The following is a 26102-nucleotide window of genomic DNA, read 5'->3' as shown; positions in this document are numbered from 1 at the left end:
AGGTTCCGGAAAAGTTCCGGAAGAGAAAGATGGACAAATTCGCGAAGAAGTACCTGTTATGGCAGGCGATCTGCGAGTGCGGACGGTACAGCAAGCCGTTCGTTACAACCGGCACCATAAACGGGCAGATTTATCGAGAGGAATGCTTGCAGAAGCGCTTGCTGCCCTTCCTCCGCTCTCACCGTGGGCCTACGCTATTCTGGCCGGATCTCACTTCGTGCCATTACGCCAAGCCTGTAATGGATTGGTACGAAGCGAAGGGCGTTAATGTGGTCCCGAAGGAGGCGAACCCGCCAAATATACCAGAACTTCGTCCGATCGAAAAGTTTTGGGCGATAATGAAGAAGAAGTTGAGGAAAAGCGGAAAAACATTCAAAACCGATGAAGCTTTGAAGAAAAACTGGGAGAAATTGTGTAAGGAAGATGGACAAAGCCTCGCCCAAGATCTCATGAGCAGTGTTAAGAGAAATGTACAAGCATTCAACTTGGGGGAGGAAATTCAATAAATAAATTATGCCAAAAATTTTAGAAGTATCCGATTTAAAAAGAATTTTTGGTGATCATTTTTGTGTGTCTCATTTTTTCCGAGTCCAGTCTTTATATGATTGTTGCTCTCATTTAAACCCGAATAGTTTTATCGTAGCTTTAATAATTATAGAACACGTTTATATAGTATTTCATCAAGACATTAATAAAAAGTTGCGAAAAGAGTTTATGGTTGATTTACAGAACAGTTTTATGGAGGGGTTGAAAACTGCTTTAAATTAAGTTGTAAAACAAGACAGATTTTTACTTTCTCGCCAGAATATAAAAAGTTTTCAAAACAGCAAAAAGCTGAATTACTAACCAGGAATGTTTAAACACTTTGAAATGTTCTATTTAAATCTAAATGGATTTTCATTGTCGTTATAAAACCATCATAAGACAGAGTGGATGCCAAATTACGGATGCCTGTATTAGCAAGCCACCAAGAAGGACCGATCGAGCGGTTACGAGTAAGCAGTTTAGTTTAGTTTTTTATATGTTACTATGAATTTTGACACATATTTTTTTAAATGTCTTGATCACGAAGTTGAAAAAGAAAATTAAAATATTAGTCATGCCGTCAACACCGATTGAACAGTTAACGTTCCCATCTGTGTTTTTTAATCCTTCATTTGCTACCAATGCTACCGATGCCAGGGGGAGGCAGCTCGCCCACCTGGACCCTACCTATCGACCCATCAACTAACTTGTGGACCAGGGACCAACGGCTTTCTTCCGTTCCGAAGAAAGGCATGATAAGAGATTTTATGCATCAGAAAATCCCGACGGTCGTAAAAAAAGTGGCATTAATGACTAAATTTTAATAAAATAGTGCCTTTAGTGATTATTTGGTGAAAAAAGTGACTTTTTAGTGACTGACCTAGTCACTAAAAAGTGACATGCAACCAGCCCTGCTCAATGGACCACAATATAGTCAAACATGGTTAAATTTTACTGTCCAAGAAAAACAATCCAGTCAGTCACATTTTCAATATTCTGCTTCGTAGTAGGATTCAGTAGTCGGCAGACAAATTTTAGAGTAGTCGGAACATTGTTTACCAACTCCGCAGCCCTGATTTGTCAACACTTCAGCGCTAGAATGACCCAAATATGATATGATAAATGACTAAAACAGCATACGGCGGCCGCCCACGAGTGGGTAGTATCTACAACCAATCCCATTCCTATGAAATTCCCCCCGTAAAAGAGAAATTTACGATGGTGCTCCACGAGCATCGAATTTTGCAGACTGAAATGGATTGCTGAATTTTGCATTTCGCAAGCATTTTAAGAATTCAAAACAAATCCGTTGCTTAGTGTAAGAGTTGTCCTTGCCGCGAATACGTGACTCAACGTTATGCATTTACTTTTATTGATTAATCGAACTCGTTCGAGAGAAGTTGATACCGGTAACCTCCGTCGTACGCACTTGTCTGCTTCGGTTTATCCATCAATTCTTCGCCTTCAGTTAGGTGTGTTCGTACGCCAGTACATATTTACAAGAAACCGTTCGACAGTTCAGCACCGATGTTATTCTGTTATTCATCACACTCCAATTATCGAGCCTGACAACCGATAACACAACACATACCGCACTTGCCGTGGGGGTCAGTATCATCGTTTTCTCCTACAACCTCCGAAAATATCATTTAACTACATTCCGCTTTCCACCAAACACCGACGGCAGCAGCAACTCAGTGGCCACCCAATAGCAGCAACAATCAAAAAAAGAACACCACGACCACCACCAGAAATACCCGGTTTTCTCGTTCTCTCTGAGCCGCTCTCGTTCCTGCGCTCTTCCGCACAAGATTTGTTTTCATCGGCTAATCCCACGTGGAGAATCGTTGCCCTCTTCGACACACCTCAAGGCGAAACGCAGCGAAATAAAGAAAAAAAAAATTCGCCAACTGCCAATAGCTAAATTTACGCGGAAATTTTTCCATCTATATTCTTCTATTCGTCTTCTGTGGCGAATTTCTTCCTCGGAGGATTATTTCTTGCTTCACTCTCGTCAACCGAGTAAAAACACCCACACGCGTACACTCCGAAAAAAAATCGACACAAACCCCTCTCGGTCGATTATCGCGTGTATTCGTCGATGATGATATACCAAATCTTCACCTTTAATTTTTTTTTTCGCAACTTGAACTCACTCTGCCGCTCTTATCGCGCACCAAACCGAGACACAAAATCCGCGCAAAAAGGCCAAGCGATAATTTATCAATCGCAGCACATCCAACCGCACACCGAAACACACCGACGTCCGTCCCCCCTTCGAGAACCAACTGCGTTCGAATTCCCGACGGATGAACTTCAGCCGTCGATGCACAAACTTCAAAACACACCAACGAAAAAAAAAAAAAAAGACAGGCAGGTCCAACAAGTGGCCACCGCACTCCGGGGCGGGGGAGCTCTCACTCGTTCTCGCTCACCGAAAATTCCGCCCAAAATCCAGCATCAGCCGTAGTAGCACCTGTCGCACTCGAGCAACGCCTCCAGGAAAACCCGGCGAATTCTGGAAAAATTTGCCGACACCGACGCGATCGAAAAAGCCGGAAACAGAATAACCGAAACCGGAGCGGACACGGGCGAGGAGCGTGCGCGTCTTCCGTTAAATATTTCTCCGATACTACCTAAATTTGAAACCGATCCGATAGGAGGTAGGTACTTTATCTGAACAAGCCGAAACCGGCTCCGGCACCCGTGTATAGCGCTGCTGCTGCTCATCAACTAAGACCAACTGACTGACGGACTACTGATTTCGTACAACACCCAGGCAGCCTGCCTCCGGCGGCGCAGCAGAAGTATACTGGCTATCGTGCGTCCCCACCGTATCCCAAAACCACTCACTCACAACCGCCGAAGACGAAGACGGTCGGTGGGGCTCTCTTTCTCATTCGACGACGACGACGACGACGACGACAACGACGGAGGACGTCGTCTTCCTTATGTTGAATCGCTACACCGCTACTTTGTTGTGTTGATGTTGATGGGTGATGGGGCCCAAACAGTTTTGGTGGATTGCGAATGACGACAACGGCGACGATCAGTGCTCTAGCAATGCTAGATGAAGCCGGAAAAGGGGGAAGGGTGGGTGGGGGGGCTTAGGATTGGCAGTGAGTAATAGATTTCGGGAGAATGAGTGCCCACGACAACGACGACGACGAGGCTTGTGGAGGAACCATGTTCAAGATGGATGATTTACGCTTCGTTGGGAGGGGGAGAAAACTCGGGGTGGTCGGACATGGGGATGTTCAAGTTTTATTTTTGAATAGCGGTAAAAAAGCGGAGCAGATTGAATTGACTCGTGATGGGGGAGTTATTTTTGGCGACGGGTAAGCGATGCAGAGAGTGAAAATACAATTCTCGAATGCCAATGAAGTGTAGCAGTGGCAATTGCGACGATTCCTGCGGGGGCATGATTTTTTTATTGTTGACGTTAATTTTTGTCGGAAGTAAACTGATTTTCAAATCCGTGGAGACGGGTTGCTGGGGTTTTTGGTCGAATGAATTTAAGAGCAATGCCAGAAAATTGTTACAGTCAGATTAATGTTTCAAGAGCGAAACAAGAATATTTTCCACTAAGCCAACTAGATCATATGGGTTATTATTCGATAAATATTTCCGAATTATCCCATAACTATGTCGATTCGTTCTAAAATGATCAAGCGAAACCGACCCTATAATGGTTATGTTACACGCTATGTCTGAAGGCACTTTTTTTGCAACATTCTTGTACCTCAGATTTTTCTTCACATGATGTTTTTCTTTCTTTATAATCCATTTATTTGTAAAGGCTCAAATGTGGTAGCTTTGCGGAGCCAAATTAATTTACATGTATTTTTTTATAATTTGTTTTACAACCGAATACGCGCGGTTTACTCGAGATTAATAAATACATTTATTTAGAGGGGCAAAGGGAAAGGGATATTGGTAAATCTTTTTTCTGCTTCATTCGACGGATTAGTGTCACTGCACTGTATTGGCGGGCATGTGCTGTGGATATCGAAGCATTGAAAGCACAGCTGAAATGATACAAGAGGGGACTTGGGTTGGGATAGTGATGAAAGAATGAAAGAATTAAAACACAAAACACTACTACATACACAAATTAGCACTTTTTAGGAAATACGTAAATTAATCTCATAACATCGAGATCACGGCAAGCTAGAACGTCTCTAATTGGTGTATAAGGTTGTTTTCCTCGGGCCCTGAGGGATTCAATTAGTTCGGATCTCGCCACATGATGTGAGGTGCAGGACCAGACAACATGCTCAATGTCGTGATAGCCGTTTCCACAGGCACACAAACTGCTGTCTACAAGCCCTATGCGGTAGAGATGTGCGTTTAACGAGTAGTGATTGGACATGAGCCTGGACACTACCCGAATAAAATCGCGATCCACGTCCAATCCCTTGAACCAGGGTTTGATCGACACCTGTGGGAGGATCGAATGTAACCATCTTCCCCGTTCACCATCATTCCACTTTTGTTGCCAGTTGATGAGGACTTGCTGACGAGCAATTGTGAAAAATTCATTGTAGGCGATTTGTCGCTCGTAAATGTCGCCTTCCATAGCGCCCACCTTAGCCAGCGAGTCTGCTTTCTCATTGCCCGGGATAGAGCAATGAGAAGGGACCCATACTAAGGTGATGATATGTGAGCTGTTTGATAAAGCACTCAGTGACGATCGTATTTCGTTCAGGAAATACGTCGAGTGCTTCATCGGCCTCATAGAACGCATAGCCTCCAGAGAACTTAGACTATCCGAAAAAATGAAATAGTGATCAGGGGGACGTGAGGAGATCTGCTCTAACGCAAACAATATAGCTGCTTGTTCTGCAACGTATACCGAACATGGTTTTTTAAGCTGATATGAGGCACTATGGAGATCATTGTATACACCAAAACCAGTGGACGTATTTATTGTGGACCCATCAGTGAAAAATCTCTTCTCGGCATTGACGTGGCGGTATTTGTTCGCGCAGATGGATGGTACAATCAGGGGGCGATGGGGCTCTGGTATTCCTTGAATTTCCTCCCTCATTGAGAAATCGAATCTTACGGAATAACAACTGAAATCGTGGGATACTTCATTGGTATTGAACGGGGAGAGGCTAATTTCCAGAGTCATGTACTCGTAGTACAAGCTCATGAATCGTGTTTGCGGATTTCGATCAAGCAGCTTCTCAAAATTCTCGATCACCAACGGGTTCATGACTTCACAGCGGATAAGGAACCGAAACGACAATTCCGCGAACCGATCTGGTAAGGGAAGTACGCCCACAAGTACTTCCAGACTCATTGTATGCGTCGAATGCATACAACCTAGTGCGATTCGAATGCAACGATATTGAATCCGTTGCAGCTTCAAGATGTGGGTGTTCGCCGCCGATTGGAAGCAAAAGCTACCATACTCCAAAACCGATAGAATGGTGGTTTTGTAAAGTCTTATCAGATCTTCCGGATGGGCTCCCCACTAAGTGCCGTTAATACAACGAAGAAAATTGATTCTTTGTTGGCACCTCTGACTCACATACGCAACGTGTTTTCCCCAAGTGCATTTGGAATCGAACCAGACACCTAAATACTTGAAAGACATGCTGTGAGTGATTGTTTTACCCATAAGTTGAAGCTGCAACTGTGCTGGATAAAGCTTCCTAGAAAAAACAACCATCTCAGTTTTCTCCGGAGAGAATTCGATACCCAGATTCATTGCCCATGTAGACAAATTGTCCAAGGTATCTTGCAATGGTCCTTGCAGGTCCGGTGCTTTTGGCCCAACAACGGAGATCACGCCGTCATCTGCAAGCTGCCTTAGCGTGCAATTTTCGGCAAGACAATCGTCAATGTCTTTAACATAGAAGTTGTACATAAGGGGACTCAGACATGAGCCCTGAGGGAGGCCCATGTAGCTAATTCGTGAAATTGCCGAGTTACCATGAGAGAAGCTCATTTGTTTCTCGGACAATAAATTGTACAAGAAATTATTGATAATTGGTGAAAGCCCACTGGTATGGAGTTTGTCCGAAAGGATGTCGATGCAAACAGAATCAAAAGCCCCTTTAATGTCCAAGAAAACTGAACCCATCTGCTGTTTTTCAGCGTAGGCTAATTGGATTTCAGTTGAAAGCAACGCTAGGCAGTCATTCGTTCCTTTGCCCCTTCGAAATCCAAATTGCGTATCTGAGAGTAAGCTATTCGCCTCGACCCACTTGTCCAAACGAAAAAGAATCATTTTCTCCAACAATTTCCGAATGCACGACAGCATCGCGATGGGACGGTACGAGTTATGATCCGACGCGGGTTTACCGGGTTTCTGAATGGCTATAACTCTCACTTGTCTCCAATCGTCCGGAACAACGTTGTGCTCCAGGAATTGATTGAACAAGTTCAACAAGCGCCTCTTAGTGACGTCTGGGAGGTTCTTGAGCAAGTTGAACTTGATTCGATCCATTCCTGGAGCCGAGTTGTTGCATGAAAGAAGAGCAGTTGAGAGTTCAAGCATCGAGAACGGGGAGTCAATATTCACAGGATGTTAGTATTGATTCTAACAATCAAATCTGTGATGGTTTCAAAATATTTCATATTGGGTTTTTTGAGAACAAGTGTTTTGAAGTTTACAAAGCTGATTATGAAGGCGTATACCATACAACAGCATACAAATGCAGTCAAATAAGGTTCAAAATTGATTGCATTAATCCAAATGGCATTAAAGAAGTTTTCTTTGACTCCCAAGTAAGATCCATATTTTTTTTTTTTTTTTTTTTTCCTTTGGTTTGTTTTTTCCGTCGATCTTGTTTTCCGTGCTGAGCACCAATGCTACCGACGTGCCAGGAAGGCAGCTCCCACACCTGGACCCTACCTATCGACCCATCAACTCATGAACCGGGGACCAACGGCTTTACTTCCCATCCGAAGGAAGGCGTGATCAGAGATGTTATGCCTCAGAACATCCCGGCGGCGCCGACTGGGATTGAACCCAGGCCTGCTGGGGTGAGAGGTAATCACACTTACCACTACACCACCGGCACCGTTAAGATCCATATTGATTTTGTCGGCTTTGTGATAAATCAATTAATATTTGTTCGTAGCACAATATCTTGTTTAATTTCTCTTCCCTCATAATAGTTAAAGAGAAAGAAGCGAGCAGGACAGTTCGAGACAGCCACGTAATCATAGTAGGCGTTGATTTTCACCCTATTTCGAGTCTTTTTTATGGATGTATCGTGTAGAAAATCTGGAAAAATTAAAAAAAATCTCATGAAGAAAATAGATAGCTCGCTTGTCGTGCTTCGAAAAGCGGTTCTGTAAAAAAATTGAGCCACTTTAGTAGCGACGATCATTGAAAGATTTTTACCGGAGCTAAATAAAGGAGATAGTAGGTATCCGAAAGTTTTGTGTCATGTATTCAGCAGCTGACGAAGGTGGCATTTACCACTAAATCATCCTGAGGGGCGGAAAATTTGCTTGGATTTTTAAAAATAAATAGATATGTTTCACTCAACGGCGAGATCGAAAATAAATTCTGACAACCATGACGATATTTTTTTAAAAATCGTTTAACAGGAAGGAGGAGGAATGAAACTCACATGAGGTTAGTTACTCTTGTCCAGTGAGTTTAGGTAGTCCTCACCTTGAATTACTACATAGTTGCTAGAGCTTCATTGCAGTTCCCATATTTTGTGCATGGAAATTTTCTGGAAGGTTCAGCGACCTTCTAAGAAATTCTGCGAACTATAGGGAACTGTGATGAATTTTAGGAAAGTACTGCAAACTTTAAATAATTTCCTCCAATAAAGCAGAGAAATTCAACAACTTTCAGATAAGTTCATTGAACTTCAGGGAAGTTCTACAAACTTCAGGAATATTATTAAAACTAAAGATGTGCTTTGATCTTCAGATAAGCTCTATAAACTTCAAGAAAATTTTGCCGACTTCAGGGACGTTTTGTGAGCTTCTGGGGAGTTCAATGTCGTTCTGGTAAATTCTACGAACTTCAAGAGAGTTCTGTGAACCATAGAAACATTATATGAATTTGAATGATGCTCTGCAAAAAGTTCTTTAAACGTGAAGAAATGTTGGCAAACTTTAGGATGGTATGTGAAAATTTAATAACATTAGGAAAGTACTGTGAACTTTAAGAAATATCTGAGAATTTCAGGAAAAAAAGCTAAACTCAGAGACTGTCAAAGAACATCAAGAAAGTTCGAAGAATTTCATCAAAGTTCAAGGAAATCAAGGAAAAACAGGGCTTTGAATTTGAATGTAACTTCTATAAGCTGTTTCATCGGGTCGTTGGTTGAACAACTCCTACTCTATGTCTTAGAAAACAGGTATAGTAGAGATAATTTCTTGTGATATCTCTTTCTCTTTTACGCTTCCCTTTTGAACTGTGATCGCATGAGCAGGGCAAAAATGGGAGTTCGCCACCCAAACACGATGAATACGACTCACGCATGTTACATTGCCGTTTACCGGTATAGAAAAGGGAGCAGTTTATGAAAATTGCGGTTCACAAATATCCAGAAGAAAGATGTTAACAAGAAGTTCAAACCAAACTCGACAGTCAAAGATGTGTGGGTTTGTAGATATTTGTTACAAAAAATCACAGCAGAAAAAAAAAATTCATAAAAATTTGCAAATTATGTCTGACGCAGCTTTTTTCTATGAAACGTCCTGCGTGTAGTGAAAACCACTTTGTCGCCAAAAGCAGGCAAAAAACTAGCCGTTTTTTTATTTTTTTAACGTCGCAGGAAGACCAGGAATCAATGTTTTTCAATATAAAATCCCATTTTTTTATAACATTTTTTACACGAATTTTTAATTACCTTTCAATTAATATTTTGATCTTTGAAATCAGCCCAATAGTTCAAAAGTTATACATTTAAAAAAGAGGCATTTGAAAAAAAAATAAACGATTTTTTGGACTACTCTAACGTTGAAATGGTCACCCTGATGACACAAAATAAAATATATATATTTTAAGGAATAAAATTACAATTTTTTACCAAATTCTAAGAACCACTATATCGTTTTGCAATGGAATGGCTGAATAACAGTAAATTTAGAGACTACACAATTGTTTAATTATTTTATTAATTTAAACATTATGAGATTATGACAAAGCTACGATATCTTACACAGCAAAAAAATAATTTTGATATCACGTCAAAGTGGATGCACTACAATCATGTCGAAAATATGGTGTAATATTACTTGCTAAAAAGGACAAAATTATCATTAATACAATGCATGAACTGACATTACGCTGCTTTTACTGCATTTGTTTATTTATGTGGTCATAAAAATTACATGAAATTGTCGACATGATTGTAGTGCATCCACTTTGATGTGATATCAAAATTATTTTTTTGCTGTGTACAATACCGATAAGGGAATCTTACTTTACCAGTATTTTGACAACTTTAGTCCCATTTTGAATCATTTTCAGCTGAATTTGTTTCGATCCGTAACAGTTTTCGTATACGCCTTTGTATACGACTAAGTATACTTCAAAACACTTTTTCTCTAAAAACCAAAGATGAAATATTTTAAAACCATCACAGATTTGATTGTTAGGATCAATGCTAACATCTTGTGAAGAAAAATATGAGGTACATGAATATTGCAAAAAAAGTGCCTTCAGACATAGCGTGTTTTAGCCAACAGATCAGTAGAATTATCTCTATTTGTAATACGGTGTTCATAAACTACGTTGTGGGCCTCAGATAACATAGTCAGTTAAGATCTGAGTGGTGCGGAGTTACTGTAAATCAGTGGTGTTCAGCTGAAGGCATGGCGGGCTATATTGCAAGTTTCTTCGTTAAGTGCTAGCAAAACTCAGCAACATAGTAAGGGGATGGCGAAAACAGCCAAGGAAGAAAAGCCAAAGCAATTAAAAAAAATTTTACTGAGCGACTTTCCTTATAATTAATTGCATCAATAACAAATTAATTTCTTAGATCTTGAAAAAAAAAAATAGATCACGAAACATTAAAATTATTGTTTCCAAAGAACTGTCACAGATTTTATGAGCTCTAAAATTAAGTTAATATTCTGAAGTTGGATATCTCGAAAGATTTCCAAGGTCGCATCAATACTTAAGAAGTTTTCTGAGCTACAGAATCATGAAAATTATCAGAAAGCTGCTGAAACGCTGAACGCCATGGTTAAAACGGTTGAATTTTAGAAAGTGACAGATTGTAGTATGAAATTCTTTTAGAAAACTTGAGCTTGAAATAAAACTTGGGATATGTCTTAAACACTCACAAGACGCGATGCGAGACAAGACACAACACTTATCGTTCTTACAACGTTAAAATAAATTAAAATTTACCTTTCTGTCGACCGGTTTCGGGCGTGATGATGCCCATCTACGGGACAATGTCTAACTGATTACTCAGGATGTTTATACGTTGTTCCGTACACGTCCAATAAGAAGAGAAGAGTAGCTACTGTATTCTCAGACTTGTCAGCATGAAAAGGCAGTATTGGTGATAAATGATGATTCCCATGCGTTTAGATTTGAAGCATTTCCGACGGTTTTGATGATTTTTGCACCTTTCCAGTCAATGTTATGGTCTAAGCTAATTGTGTGTACCGCAACGGCTAATTCATTGGGTTTTTGTAGTCTACAGCATGTTTATGTTGTTTTAGGCGAACTTTTACTTTGCGGCGCGTTTGTCCGATACAGACCGAAGGACAGTCCTTGCAGGGAATTTGATAAATTCCGGACTGTTCATCCGGCGGAACCTTATCATTCAGGTTACACAACAGGTCACGCAAAGTGTTGTCGCTCTTGTGTACTACCTGAAGTCCTTGTCGCTTGAGTGTGGATTTGATTGGGTTTGTGATTTTGGGATAGAACAGTTTTACTTCTTCTCCCATCGGTTCTAGTGCTGTTATATTTTGTCGGTGCTTCTTCCGTTTGTGTTTTCGGAGAATTTTGTTCACGAACTCCTTTTCGTACCCATTCACTTCAGCCGCTTTGTAGATACGGTTTCTTTCGTCTGCAAACTCGTCATCCTTCATGGGTACGTTGTAAAGACGGTGTGCCATGGAGTGAAAAGCAGCTTGCTTTTGAGCGCCAAAGTGGTTGGAATCGGAAGTAATGTAGCGATCAGCGGACGTCGGTTTGCGATAAATACCGAATTTCACGGTGTCGTAGGTATTCCTTTCTGGTGATCATTAGATCCAGAAAGGGCAATTTCCCATCCACTTCTCTTTCTACCGTGAATTTGATTGAACTGTCCCGGAGTTAAGCAGGTTAAGGGTTTGTTCTAGGTAGCGTTCTTTAACTGGTGCAAAAACATCGTCTACATAGCGCCTCCACACACGTGGGAACCACTTTTGTTTTTGAGCATCGACTTCAAAGTCACTCATGAAGACGTTCGCCAGGAGAGGCGAAAGTTTGCTGCCCATGCTTAGACCAAACGTTTGCTTATACAATTTCCCTCTGAAAGTGAAAAAAATTTGATTCATGTATACCTCGGCCACAAGCAGATAAGCCTCAATGTGATTGTGTGGCGCTCGACGACGTTCCAGATGCCGACGCAGGCTACTTAAAGCATCGGTGGTTGGTACGCTTGGGAATAGTGCTGCAACATCAAACATGTCTTAAACTTGGATGAATTTACAGCACAAAAATTAAAATGGAATTTCGATGAGAATTGGCATCATCCAAAGAGAAGTCCGAGGGAAATTCTGGAAAGTATTCTTAAAGCATTCCGAGGTGACTAGAAAGAAATTATGACAAGCAATTGAAAGGCTTTGTGACGAAAGCTTCAGGAATATACTTAGGCAATTTAAAGATAGTAGTAGAACTACATGGCAATTCTGAAGAGAGCTGCCAAGGGCATTGTGAGGAAATGTGTAGGAGAATTTCAAAGAATCTCTGTGAAGAACTCAAAAAAAATTCAGAGAATAATTCCAAAAAATATCAAAAAATTCACAACTCCGAATAAATTCTTACAAGACTTCCACAGCAATGCTGACAAGAACTTCTTAGCAATTCAAAAGGATGGTTATAAGAACTCGGATGAAATCTGTATCTGAAGTTGATTTGGTTCCAGAAGAATCTTCAGCAGAATTTAAAATGTTCGGCTGAGTCAAGGAGAGGTTAAAGAGCAATAGTTTTGAGTTAAATTCCAAGGAAGTTCAAACTCACAACATCTGAGGATAGTCTTCTTCTTCTTCTTCTTCTTCTTGTTCTTCTTCTTCTTCTTCTTCTTCTTCTTCTTCTTCGCATTTCAAGCTTATTGCATATCGCATATTAGCTTATTGCGTGCTCTCAACTTAGTGTTCTAGATGCACTTCCACAGTTATTAATTGAGAGCTTTCGATGCCTGTACCATTTTTGCATTGGTATAATTGTATGGCAAGTCCAATCATACTTCTATGCCCAGGGAAGTCGAGAAATTTTCCAACCCGAAAAATTCCTAGACCGGACCGCGAATTGAACCCAGTCACCTCCAGCATGGTCTTGCTTTGTAGCTGCGCCTTTACCGACTGAGCTAAGGGAGGCTCCAGAGGATAGTGCTAAGAAGTTTTGGAGTGAATTCAACAGAATTAAAAAATATTTGTAACAGAATTTTAGAAAAATATGAAAGCAATTGTGATTCAAATTATAACTGGAATTTAATGAAAAATTCGAGAGGAATTTAAATAAAAAGTTTAGACGGAATTCTGAAAATAATTGAGAGAATGAAAAAGAAGCAGTTCCAAAAAAAAGTTCCAAAAGAAATCTGATATGAAAACCCATGAAATCTTAATTTGATAAATGTTTCGTACATTCCGGAGACATATAAGCATTCTGCAGGCCACACAAACTCATTCTAAGTTTTCGCGCTGAAAGTTGTCCGGTCATCTCTTGTGTGAGAGAGAGTGTGTTCCACGATGGGACAAAATCGCTCAAGGAGCAAGCACCGGATTGAAGATCCCGTTGAAGGAAGCTCGGGTGGTGTGCTTATTTCAAATAGGTTCACCACTCTACCTACCGATGCAACAAACGCCCATCCAGTGACAACGAACAAGCAAAGTAAGAGGAGGAGGAGGAACCGCCAGTCCGATTGTGCGAGTCGCGATGATGTTACCGGTTATACCGATGTTCGGTGTCGCCAATGAAGGCGAAAATTCCAGCCAGAGTGCTACAAAAGTGAAGCTACCACCGCTGGTGGTAAAAAATGCATCCCTCAACACGCTAGCTTCGCGTCAATGGGCGTCAAAGCTGAGTACAAACTCAGTGGAATCGGCACCGAGGTGATGCTCCACACGAGAGCGGAATACAACCTGGCCGTAAATCACCTGAAGGATTCCAAGGCGGAATTCTTCACCCACGATATTCCCGGTGAGAAGCCCTTCAAGATGGTCATCCGAGGTCTACCGAGCTGCGACCCAAAGTTCATCTCGGATCAAATCAAGGACCAGTACAAGCTGGTTCCAACTGCCGTCTACCGGATTACGCGAAGGGACGAGAACACGAAAAAGTACCCGGATTATCTTTTCCTGGTACACTTTCAGAAGGGAACAGTGACGCTGAATACGTTGAAGGCTATCCGCTCCTCAAACTCCATCATTGTGGGATGGGAGCCAAACCGTGACGGCCGTCACGACGTCACCCAGTGCCAGCGTTGCCTGAATTTCGGGCACGGCACCCGGAACATCAAGCACACAAAACTACGATATCTCTAAGTGTGTCGTCGATTAGGCGGATGAGATAAAATGCGCCAACTGTGGTGGCGGTCATCATGAGTCCGACAAAAAGTGCCCCAAACGCGAGAATTTCAAGCCGATCCGAAAGCAGGTGTCCACGAGGAATCAACCAGAACGAAAGAAGGAAAACTCTCCGGCATTCAGGGTGGAGGACTTCCCGCCTTTTCATGCTACGCAGCACGGTCAGGCAAATCCACGGGTGCAATCCGGCCCCGTCAAGAAACGTCTGATCCCTCAGCTGGACAAAGCTCTCCATTCCCCTGGATTATGGAGACAACCACCAGCACGAAACGCTAATCCCGATATCTTCTCTGCGGATGAGCTGATCAAGATTTTCGTCCACATGACCAGCGCTCTTCGTCAGTGCCGCAACAAGCCCGAACAGATCCAAGTGCTCGGTAAGTTTATTATTCAGTATGGCGTCTAAACCATTAACTATCGCCACTTGGAACGCTTGCTCTGTACGAGCTAAAAAGTTCGAGCTTGCTGACTTCCTCCGTAAGCACAATATCGACGTGGGCCTTCTAACAGAGACCCATCTCAAATCCGACTCCAGGGGGGTGGTGTTGCGGTCAACATCAACAAGGGGATCTTGTCTTACACCTTGCCCCACATCCGCACTTCTATTATCGAGGCCCTTAGTGTGGAGGTGGAATTGCCAACCGGAAACATCCGGTTCATCGCCGTATACTGCCCTCGTCAGTGTGCTGCCAGTAATGGATTAGGCATCCAATTTAAAAATGACCTGACCAACATCACTCGCACGAGCTCACGATTCGTTATTGGGGGCGATTTAAATACCAGCCACGAAGCATGGCGCAACTACCAACGGAACCAGAACGGTAGCCTACTATTCGACCACTCGCAGCATGGGCCGTAACGTGGGCAGATCACCTTTTCGTGGTACGTTACGGGATGTAAGATCTACCACCGATTCCTAGTCCTGACTACTTCAAACTAGGAGAACAGGATTTTTCAGCATTCCAAGGAACACAGCTTAGTCCTTGTTACTTTTTATGCCTTGTTGATAGTGACAAGACTCGGCTTTGTCCACCGAGGATGATCTTGAAACAAGGAAAAAATGAGTTAGTATGTGATTTTTAATCTTCTATTCGTTGATCTCTAGTTTGAAGTGGTTAAGACTAGGGTTCTGATGCATGATCATTATCGGTGTCATACATTAATTTTGTTGCTAAGGAATCCAATTTTGACTGACAGAGGGGCGCGCCTTTGGAGGGTGTTTCAACACTCCGAAGGGTATAAATAGCGGAACCTTTCAATTAGAGTCGGATCCTTTCGATAAATGCAAGAATGACAACTGTAAAAAAATCGAAAACTTTATCATTTCTCAATAGTGATGGAGTAATACGACATGCACTATACTAAGGACACGGGAAAGACTACAATAGATCAAATTACTGGTCACAGTGGTGTTAGATGCCGAACAGAGGAAAAAAATATGGGCTGTATACAGAGCAATTTCCGGATGAACAGACATTCATCTTTCCAGCGGGAAACCCTTCCACACTGGGCTTCTTCCTGACGAACTTCGGGCTATCCAAGCCAGTGGCAATCAACGATTTAAGCTCCGATCACCAACCGGTGGTGGCTGAGGTCGGCGTCACCATAGCTCCTGCTGCAATCATATGAAAAGACTACCACTACGTCAACTGGGCCCAGTTTGGAACATCGACGAAAATCCGCCACTTGACATTGTAAAGGACATCGATCGGGCGCTGGAAGGACTTCACCAGGCCGTATCCGTGGCCGACGAGACGTGTGATCGTCAAGTTCCTGTGAGGGGTAAGTTTGTTGCCATTGATTCCCACAATGACTCTTGGACTTGGACAACATTTTAGAATTCTTACACTTTGAAGAATTGCCTAGAGAATTTTGATGAGAATACCAAATCTAATGTTTGAGCACAGTTGAAGAGGATTTTGACTAAAATATCCAGATAATTTTGAAAATTATATGCGTCTAGATAGAAACGGGCAAGTTTGTTCATATGTATGATACAATACATATGGTTTTAAACATTCCGAAAGTTTGCACTTTTCATAAGCTTTTTACTTTTGAAGTAACAATTTATTAATTTCAAAAATCGGGAAAAATACATTTTGAAATAATTGTGTTTTTGAAAAGTTTTTAAAGTTTAAAACTTAAAATAAATTAAATTTTTATTTAGCCCAGAAGGAGAACATTTTTCGGTACAATTTTGTCTCAGACGCCATTTCAATCAAAAATTCCGTTCCAGCGCTACATTTTTTTTTTTTATTTCAATGACGCCATTATCCAAATGATAAAATTTTAGCAAAAATGTAAGTCATTACACATAACAAACAATTACACAAAGTTGCATACAAATCGGAAAAGGTGAATTCAAAAATTCATTTTTCCGCTACTTTCCCTAGTAAAGCTTAAAGTGAAGTTTTCTTAACATCGAGATGTAGAATCATAGAATTTTACAATGATAAAATTACATCTAGAACAAAAAATAAATAAATCAAAATCTCATCATTAATCCCCCGCAGAGCATTACAACACGGAGCACCCCTAGCGAGCGCTCTGTCGTCATCGCTTACAATGTGTTACAATGTAGCAAATTATGAACGGAGCGAAAAAAAAAATTACATGAGAGCTCCACCCGACTGGTTCCGCAGGTGCACTATCTTACTGAGTGCCCTGAGAACAGCCGAGAGAGCTCTCTTTTGATTCGACCTAGTGGGAGGGGGTGGGGGGGGGGATTGGAAGGCAGATATGTACTTACAACATTGTTGTAATACCATTAGAGTATAAGCAGAAAGTGCGAGAGTGAAAACGTTTCGCTGCTTTGCAGGTGTGGACGGGTGGCGCAAAACAGGTCCCTTACTATCGCACTACATTTCCGAGTGTCCGACGCTCAATAAATGGGGAGTGGGGTGGTAAGGTAGCATATTTAGACAAGTGTGCTGTCCATAACCTACCAGCACTCTTGTTTGCAGCGCGGAAGGGAAGCTCGTGTATTGGTGAACTGGTTAATAATTACTATCGGAGCAACTGACGATGGAAGTGGAAGACAGTTTTCAGAACCGGCATATTCAGAGGATTCCGACCGGAGTATGACGCCTCTAGAACATGCAAAGGAATTTTGCTGAGGGTCTCGAGGTGTGGTATTCGTAGTCGTAGAAAAGAGCCATTACCAGAAGGTGAGAGAGAACGAAAGCGCTGAGAATAAAAAAAAAAAAAAAAAAAAAACAAAACAAATGATATGCTCGTTTCGGGTCTTATAGCCGCACATGAACGACTGCGATGTTTCGTGTCTTCGGGTCGGATTCGGTGATGGATGGGCTCACGAAATTTGGATTCCTTGTTTTGATCGCCGTGATACGGCTGTGATTGGCAGAATGAATTGGTGGTTTTTGTGCTACTAGGATGCCATAAGCAGGGAACCTGTTCTGGTAATCTCGCATGCAACGATTAAAATGTGTTAGATGATTAAGTTGCATGACAGACGCGAAACAAAAACGGGATGTTGGAAGAATCTAAAATTTCTTTGCATCTTTTGACGCAAATCGTATTACGGAATTCACGTAGGGGAACGGAGGGTAAAATTTTCACTCTAAACAATTTCACCAATTTCTCATTTATCAACCAATCAAATGTTGGGACGTATTCGCTTATAGTAGAACTTCCAATTTTTTCATCAACTCCCAATGCAAAGCCGATTGTATTTACATTGTTGTCAAGCGCTTATTTAGGAAGAATAATTATTGACAATGTTTGATAAATCCTCGGCAATATGTTAAATTAATGAAACTAATTATTGATAGACTTTATTGGATTTTGTAAATATCATTCCAGAATTTTCTAAATATTATGCTTGGATTATCTGAATCCCATGTTATTCTGAAATTCTCTGTTATCTCAAGGTTCATTGAATTATTTTTTAGGATTCTTAACACAGGGCTGATAGCAGTATTAAGCAATAAAAATACTGAATTAGTGACTAAAATCATTTAAAAAAGTGACTCAAAAGTGACCAAACTCATTATAAAAAATTAACAAAATGTGACTTAAACATTATCAGAAAACTGTCAGAAATAGAATCATGCAAATTGATTTGTCAGTCATCCAAAAAAGGTAGGCATCGATTTCTTATCTGAAAGCATTCGTCAAAAGTTTATATAGGGGAAATGACGGCTTCGGCATGACATACTATTTTCGGCAACACAAATTGAAACACTATTTTCACTGGATTTTCTTACGAAAACACTTTGCTGAATGCATGCAAACGATTCTTTATGCTTTCAGCTTCAATTTGACTATATTTTTACCACTGAGAAAAAGCAATCTAGCAAGGTTTTCTTGAAATGAAACACACGCACTACAAATTGTAGCTGATTTCGAGTTGCCGATAATAGAACAGCAGATTTACATGCAGTTCAAATGGAACGGTTGCCGAAGAAAAACTGGTTGCCGACAATACTCGCTCTCACTAGAGAAGATTGGAGCTTTGTAAAAGCGTTTCAAAACAGTTTTTAACAATTCTTTCGACTGAAATTGTTAGAGCAGCTGGCAGCAAAAGATTGTAAACAAACCAATACTGCATATGTGTGCGTTCCTTAGAGAAAAAGGCTATAGAAAGAAGGTCGCTGCTTAGGTTGCCGAGAATACGTAAATTCCCCTAGCAAGATCTTGCACAACTAGATTAAAAACTAACAACACTTTGTAAAACGACTTTCAATAACATAGTTATTTTACCATATTTGAAATTCTTATGGTGTACTGAATTAAAGTCTAGAATAAATCTATTCTCTAACACGTCACGCTTTTTAGATATGAACTATTATGTCTAAACTCGTGCGTATGATTAAAAAACTGTGAACAGCAAAGTTTAAGGAAATTAATTGGGCTTTTTGTTAAAAATATTTTCAAGATTGAACACTCACGAATAACATCTCAAAAGAGCGAAAATTGCTCAAATTATGCGATAAGTGAATTTCAACCTACGAGTATCTCGAAAATAACAACTTTGGACTATTTAAGCATTTTGACCTTTTTTGTTGTAAATTTAATGTGTTTTAATATTAACACTATATATTCGATAACTGTAGGTGGTATTTTAAAAAATACTTATTTTTTCAATAATTCATAACTTTTTTGTTTATGATTTGCCCAGCAAATGCACAGTGTCAGTAGGTATTACTTTATCTAAACTACAAAATAAATATAAAAAAAAATAAAAAAAAATGGAATTAGAGTAATTTTAATTTTTCTTTTTGTAAAAAAAATCTATAATTTTTTACAGTTTACATTTTTTCTTGGAAGGCACAATACTTGTCCACGACTCCTTCAAAGACACAATCTCGATTAAGCAAATCGTTCACGAGATACATATTTTCCTATTGATGCGTATCATTTTTGCATAAGCCCTTTTCAAGTGTTAGTCGTGTGCAAAACTAGGGAACCATATATGTAAAATGGCATGTTGGGCAATAACATACAACAATGCAAAGTTTCATCATAATCGTAAAAGGTCGATCCGAAACGATTTGTGAATCTGTGTGGAACTGCTGCACTTGTTTGGCTACCAAATTCCATTTCCGCTTGAAATCCTTCAGGTCAATTGGCCTTAGTTTCGGAGAGTATTGGCCGGATCCATCTTTTCCTTAGGCATTCCTCATGATAAATTTGCTGGTTCATGGTCCCAGTTTCGCTTTTAATCCCACAACTGCAGATTACCTGCCAGATAAGGAACTCTTAGCTTGATTAAGAAATTTTGAAAAAAAGTACTCATCCCATAGGTAAAAATGTCAAGATCACAGGTACAAAAATGAAACTACAATGTGTAGAATCGGAACCTACCTATTAGTTATCCAAAGGATTTAGTAAAGTAAAGGAGAAAAATCTATTCAAATACCAAAAAAAATAAAAAAATCCCTAAGGCGTGGTAGCCATCATAATGAAGTCATGAAATTGGGTTGTTTGCGGAATGCTTAAATAAAACAGCAAAAAAGGGTTATCTTCAATTTAATTCCACTTAAATACGTATCTGTCATGGATACCAAAATTATTTAAAAGGAATTAAATGGAAGATAACCCTTTTTTGCTGTTTTATTTAAGCATTCCGCTAACAACCCAATTTAATTACTTCATCTTAGGAAAATTTTTTTAGATCTGCTAAGAAATCCCAAAAAATCTTCGAAATGCTGCTGGGATTCTCCTTATCCTTATTATTCTAAAACACCGGAATGTCCTTAGAATACTCCTCGAAATCCGCTTGGAATTTAGCTCAGAATTTTCTAAGGACCCGTTATCAGCCCTGATCAGAGTTGTGACCTATCACAATCACGATCGCCAAACAGCTGATGGTAGTAACGCTTTGTACATTCCTATCAATGTGCTCTCTCCATGACCATCCATCAAGTTGACGAAAGAAGTAAAAAGCAACTGGTGAATGTCGCCTTCTGTTGTGATCCATCACCGATCTGGTCATTCCCGACAATCACGACACTCATCTGTGCTCGTTTTGAAGCAGTTGCTGCTTTGCTTGCTTATGTGAGTGTGTTGGTGAGTGACCCTTCCCCTAAGTAAACATATCAATAACAGGTAGAAAAATTAAACTAGAACGTGCAAAATTAAAACCTACCTACTGCAAAACATTTAGAAAATGTTCAAAACAGTTTGCACAATATATAGGAAAAAAATTTAATATAACATTTTTGTTATGGGCAATGATTCACATTTTCGCTAAAATTTTGGATAATGTAAAATTTTCAAAATGGCACCCTTGAAATTTTTCAAAAACTTGTAGCACGAAAACGGCTATTCTGATCGAAATGACGTCTGAGAAAAAGTTGTAGTGAAAAAATTATTTCTGCAAAAAATATGTAAAAAAGTATTTTTTTATTTATTTTATGGAAAAGTTTAAAAATAGATTTGATTTGTGATTTTTCCCAACACTGGATTTTATTCTGAAAAATCCATAAGTTTTGCTACATTCAGACGTCATTTGGGTAAGAGAAGCCGTTTATAGCTATGCTTGATTGCAAATCATCGAACACGCCATTATGAAAAATTAGAGGCGAATCGAATTGACCCGATTCCAGCATTGATTTGATTTGAGCAATTCAGGGCTGGTACAAAAGTTTACAAATGTGATCCGCAAAATCGGTGATTTCGCAAAAGAAATCCACGACTTCAAATATTAATCTACGACAAATAAAAAACTGTCTTCATTACTTTAACTAATCATGTTTGTATTGCTCCATCCGTGAAGTTCACGATTTACATATTTGGAGATGCTCAACGTCAGACATCAGACTTAAAGCGGTCATTTAATACGATAGATGAAAGTATAGAGCTGATAGTTCCGCTGGAGTATGGCAATGTGAAAATTGTATATAGAGAGTAGAAAGCGAGCAAAGGACAATTTTGAGCAAGGCACGAATCTCCTTTACCAAACTCCTCTGTTGGGGAGGGATGGTGAGGGGTATCTCCCCACCCGCCACCACTGGCAAAAGAGATGATCGCCGATTTGCTCACGTACCTTAGATGTGCGGAACCAGTTCCATCGATTGTTTCACACTCAAGTCGTCATGCTCACGTCAGAGGATTTCTCAATTAAGAAGATAGTTCTAAAACAACTACAATGGACAACCCTATGGGGTTGTACGCAATGGTGACGTAGGACTACGTGGTCTTATATAATAAATCTTATTTGTTAACTGCAGCAGGAGCTTGCGCTTTGTGTAGGAATAGGAATTTGAGCGGGGTTCTCTCTGTTTATACTCTTTAGTATGACGCATTTGACATAGATGGCCCACAGCGACTCACGAAGAGCTACTGTTTCCGATCAATAGCAGTGCGGCTTCTTCCTTCCTTTCGTTGCGTATTGGAGAACGCCACTTTGAAATCTGTGTTAGGGAAATCGCTTTTCGCAGCAACAGTTGCGCAATTATCATAGCAGCAGTTGCACATTCGTACAATTTTCAATAGTGACATGTTGAAAGACGATAAAGTCTTAAGTTTAGCAGATGCGTAGAAATATTTCTGATTGATTGGTGTTTAAATCATTGAAATTGGTCCATAGGCAGCTGAGTTATTAACGTTCAAAATCTTTCATAATTTTGTTATATGTTCCATTTTCGGTTTTCACAAAGTATACCCCAATATAGAAATCACAGACGTAGTCCTACGTCAGAATTGAGGAAAATTCCTAAGGAATTCTGAGGAATATTTCAAGGATATTCCGTTGATAATTTCAAAAGAGAGCTCCAAAAAATTATGCGTAGCATTTCAAAACATTAATGGAAATTCTGAGAAGAACTAAAAAGAAATTCCTACGGTAGTGCCATGAGAATTTCAGAAGAATACTAAGTTGCTGAGGAGAACTTCAAGTGATTTTGTCAGAAGTATTTTTAGGGGAATCGAGAGTATTTTCGGAGGCTAGAATTATTAATAATATGAAGAGCATTTCAGAGTGGATTCAGAGAGTCATCTGAAGAAGATTTTCAGAAGTATTATGGAGGAAATTTGAGATTGTGGACACATGGTTAAAGGAAAAATATAAATTCTGAAGCATAGATTTTTTAAAGATGTCATGCTTAGAACATTAAATTTAAAATTGAATTTAAAAATGGTTGAGACTTCATTCTTCTAATTCTGGGATTTTGACACTTTGAAAACATTCAAGATTTATTTATTTTTTCTCTTTGATTTGTTTTCCGTGCTGAGGACCAATGGTACCGATGCCAGGATGGCAGCTCCCACACCTGGACCCTACCTATCGACTCATCAACTCATGAACCGGACACCAACGGCTTTACATCCCCATCCGAAGGATGGCGTGATCAGAGATTTTATGCCTTAGAACATCCCGGCGGCGCCGACTGGGATTGAACCCAGGCCTGCTGGGGTGAGAGGTTATCACGCTTACCACTACACCATCGGCGCCGCTATTTTGATTATCAGTACAATATACAAAAAATGTGAAAACTTTGTTGTTTTCTGACAGTTTGGAAAATTTTACTGGAAGTTCGGTTCGGCTTTGGAAAAAAATATAAAATGTTTAGTTGAGACCAATTCACACTTTATTTTGATTTGAAATTTGTAAAGAATTTCCCTCGAACTTACGCCAATTGTGTTGGAAGTTGTGATTAATTTCGAAGAAAGCTGTGCATTTCGTTCAAAATTGTGATAAATTTCATTTAAAGATGCGACAAATTTATTTTAAAATTGTGGCCAATTTTTTTAAATCATTCTCATTAACGGTTAGAATGTGATCGGTCATACTAAAGCTGCGTCACTTTTGCTGAAATTTGAGAAAAATTGTGATCAATTTAGTTAATAGTTGTTGAATATTTTTCATGATATCATGATATTTTGTTAGAAGTGACGACAGATGTTGTTCAAGATAAGTTAAACTGTAATTGTATTTTGTTGAATTGGAGTCGGAGTCGGAGACGATCGATTTCTATCCGCTCCACAGCCCTGCTTTTATTTTCAAAAATTTCACATAACTGTAATTCAAAATCGCTCCCATTTGTCTTCAAGATGAATGTTTAGGTATACCTTGGTGCAATAAGAGCACTGGTACATTGCATGGGTTTCACAGAACATAAGAAAAGATTTTCAAAAACGGGCTGACAAATTCGGACCATTGCTGCATTACCACAACTGTTCATCAAATGCAGTTTCCATTTTCTAATCGACCTTCCGTTCAGTCCCAGGAAATTCCCTAAACACAAATTCTTCAAACCACCCCTCCCCCCCCCGTCCCTCCCTTTTGCTTATGTAAAACCTCTAATAACGGGTCACTTACTTGGAAGCACTGCCGACATCTGCTTTCTCGCCATCGGAATCCATCCTACTGACGCTGGCATCGGTGGCCGTCGTCGCGACCGACGAGGGCCCTCCTCGCTGCATGTTATCATCGCTCTCGGAGTCATAGCTGGCACTGGAAATGGTACGCGGTGGACGCTGCAGTTGCGCCAACATCCCGGGAAAAACGCTGATGTTGGGGCCGATGGCAACAGCAGCAGCAGCAGCAGCCGAACCCCGAGCTGCAACAATGCTGTTGTTGCTGTTGCTGCTGGTGGTGGTGGTAGTTGTGGGTGGTGAAGATTTAAGGTTAGTTTCCCCCTTCATGATGATGGTGCCGCCGCCGACGCCACCACCCACGGCACGGTTGGTTAGCTTTATGAAATCCGTTTCACAGTTCAATGAAGATGGAACGCACTGGATGCGTCGGTTGTCGAGAAGTCCTGCGCCGATCGACCTCCCTGGCTAATGACGGCAGATAGTTCCGATCCTATTTATATCGTTTGCCTGAAAATAATAGGAGAGAGCAAACAAGAGAGCAACCTTCAGAATCATCACTTTCCAGTGGCGAATGATGCGGAGGTTAGACCTCCCGGTGGGCAAATAGGACCGAGTTCTTCGAACCGAATCCTTGGTTAAAATTGTCACTACGTAGGGTAAGGTGGGATAATACGCGCCTCGGGGTAGTATGATCAACCGCGTTGTGCAATGCCGATTCCAACATAAATTCGAATTACTAGATGAGGTGCTGTTCTTGTCAATTGGCATTTGAAAAAAACGAGTAAAAAGACCGTCGGTCGTATCACCCCGTGGCGCGGATTACCCTCAGTTCCCCTATACTCCCACTTGGAGTTAGAAGGGTGGAACAAATATGCTGGAACTTTGATGAATGAAACTTGATCAGAATGATGAGCTAATGAGCTACACATGCTCTACACACAGGCTAATTCCATGCTCGAAGGCGAGGACCTCCCCGGGAGTCCGCATAGTACCTATAGGAACCTAAAGTAGTTCGTTTGCAGTCCCATTGTCGGTTGGCGGGATTCCAGCACACGCAGCAAATTTGTTTGTACCGATTTCTTTATTTCTTGGAGCTCTCGAGTGAGTGAGTGAGTGTGTATGTGTTTGTATGCATTGCCAGGTGCTTAGCCGGAATGGGAACCCTTTTCTCTTTTACAGGATGTGCAACGTGACACAGTGAGATAATTTTTTTCCCCCGAGGTGCTGACGGTTGATATGTACTGGTTTTCTTTGCCCTCGCCCGGAATGACGTTCTTCGAAATGCGATACAATTGCTGATTTGATGGAAAGTGGTCTGTTTGCAGTTGGAAACCGTACAGAATTTGTTGCACAAAAGTGCAATTTCGTGGTAATTGAAGTGAGGGGACTTTCCGTGCGCCCATTTCCTTCTGCATTCGGCAGATGGGTAAGTGAATTGTAATAGGGAACAACACGTGTCTATGCAATTGATGGACGTAAAACGATTACTGTAAAAATCTACTGACGTCCGGGGTTCAGCAGTGGCGGTCATCGAACACGTCAAAAAGCTTTCCAGAAACCATTATCAATTTGGATTTCTCTTTAAATGGGTCTAAGGACGCTTTCGATCGAGAGTGCTATAGTTGTACTTGAAGGCATAAAAGGTGCACTTTTATCGTCGTGCCAGATTTTTTTTAATTTCATCAAAAGGCGGGTTCTACGGCTCGAGGAACTGAGTCATAATGCCAGGGTGGCCACTGGATAGTTTTCCCGGTTTTATGGAAAAAGCTAAATTTTAAGTAACATTAAAAATGTTTTCGAAGTTCTACAAGAACGAGGTTTACAATGGCAGCCCTACTTTTGCTCAATAAAACAGATGAAATTATCCTTATTAAGTTAAAAAAATCTCCTTAAAATAGATCGGGTTGCTCCTTAAATGATTGATCAAAATACGTTAAAAATCTTAAAATGCTCAGTAAATATTTAAAGTACGCTGTAAAACTGTACATTAAGCATTTGAAAATGCTCTTTAGTATGCACCGCTTTGCACCATTTTGAAGTGTAATTGTACCATATAT

The 26102-nt window shown here is 40.4% G+C and overlaps 1 protein-coding gene across 8 annotated transcripts in view; it reads right to left on the bottom strand.

The window, feature by feature from the left end:
- Window positions 1-26102, bottom strand: part of LOC135713046 (basic helix-loop-helix ARNT-like protein 1) — a 288167-nt gene that overhangs the window by 162801 nt on the left and 99264 nt on the right. For 2 of the 8 annotated variants that reach the window (XM_065236121.1, XM_065236123.1), the window contains exon 1: window positions 3162-3290. Coding sequence is in view for 1 of the 8 variants with exons in the window: in XM_065236128.1 (XP_065092200.1) it covers window positions 24047-24372 (326 nt within the window). In the remaining 7 variants the exon portion in view is untranslated. The other 6 variants (XM_065236125.1, XM_065236127.1, XM_065236128.1 and 3 more) reach the window with 5 other exon arrangements.

Source organism: Ochlerotatus camptorhynchus, unplaced genomic scaffold, assembly GCF_037179485.1.
Source record: "Ochlerotatus camptorhynchus isolate MF236.1 unplaced genomic scaffold, CSIRO-AGI_Acam_v1.1 ptg000530l, whole genome shotgun sequence".
NCBI classification, from domain to species: domain Eukaryota; kingdom Metazoa; phylum Arthropoda; class Insecta; order Diptera; family Culicidae; genus Ochlerotatus; species Ochlerotatus camptorhynchus.
The sequence above is the reverse complement of the archived record's forward strand: the minus strand, read 5'-3'. Positions and strand labels throughout refer to the sequence as shown.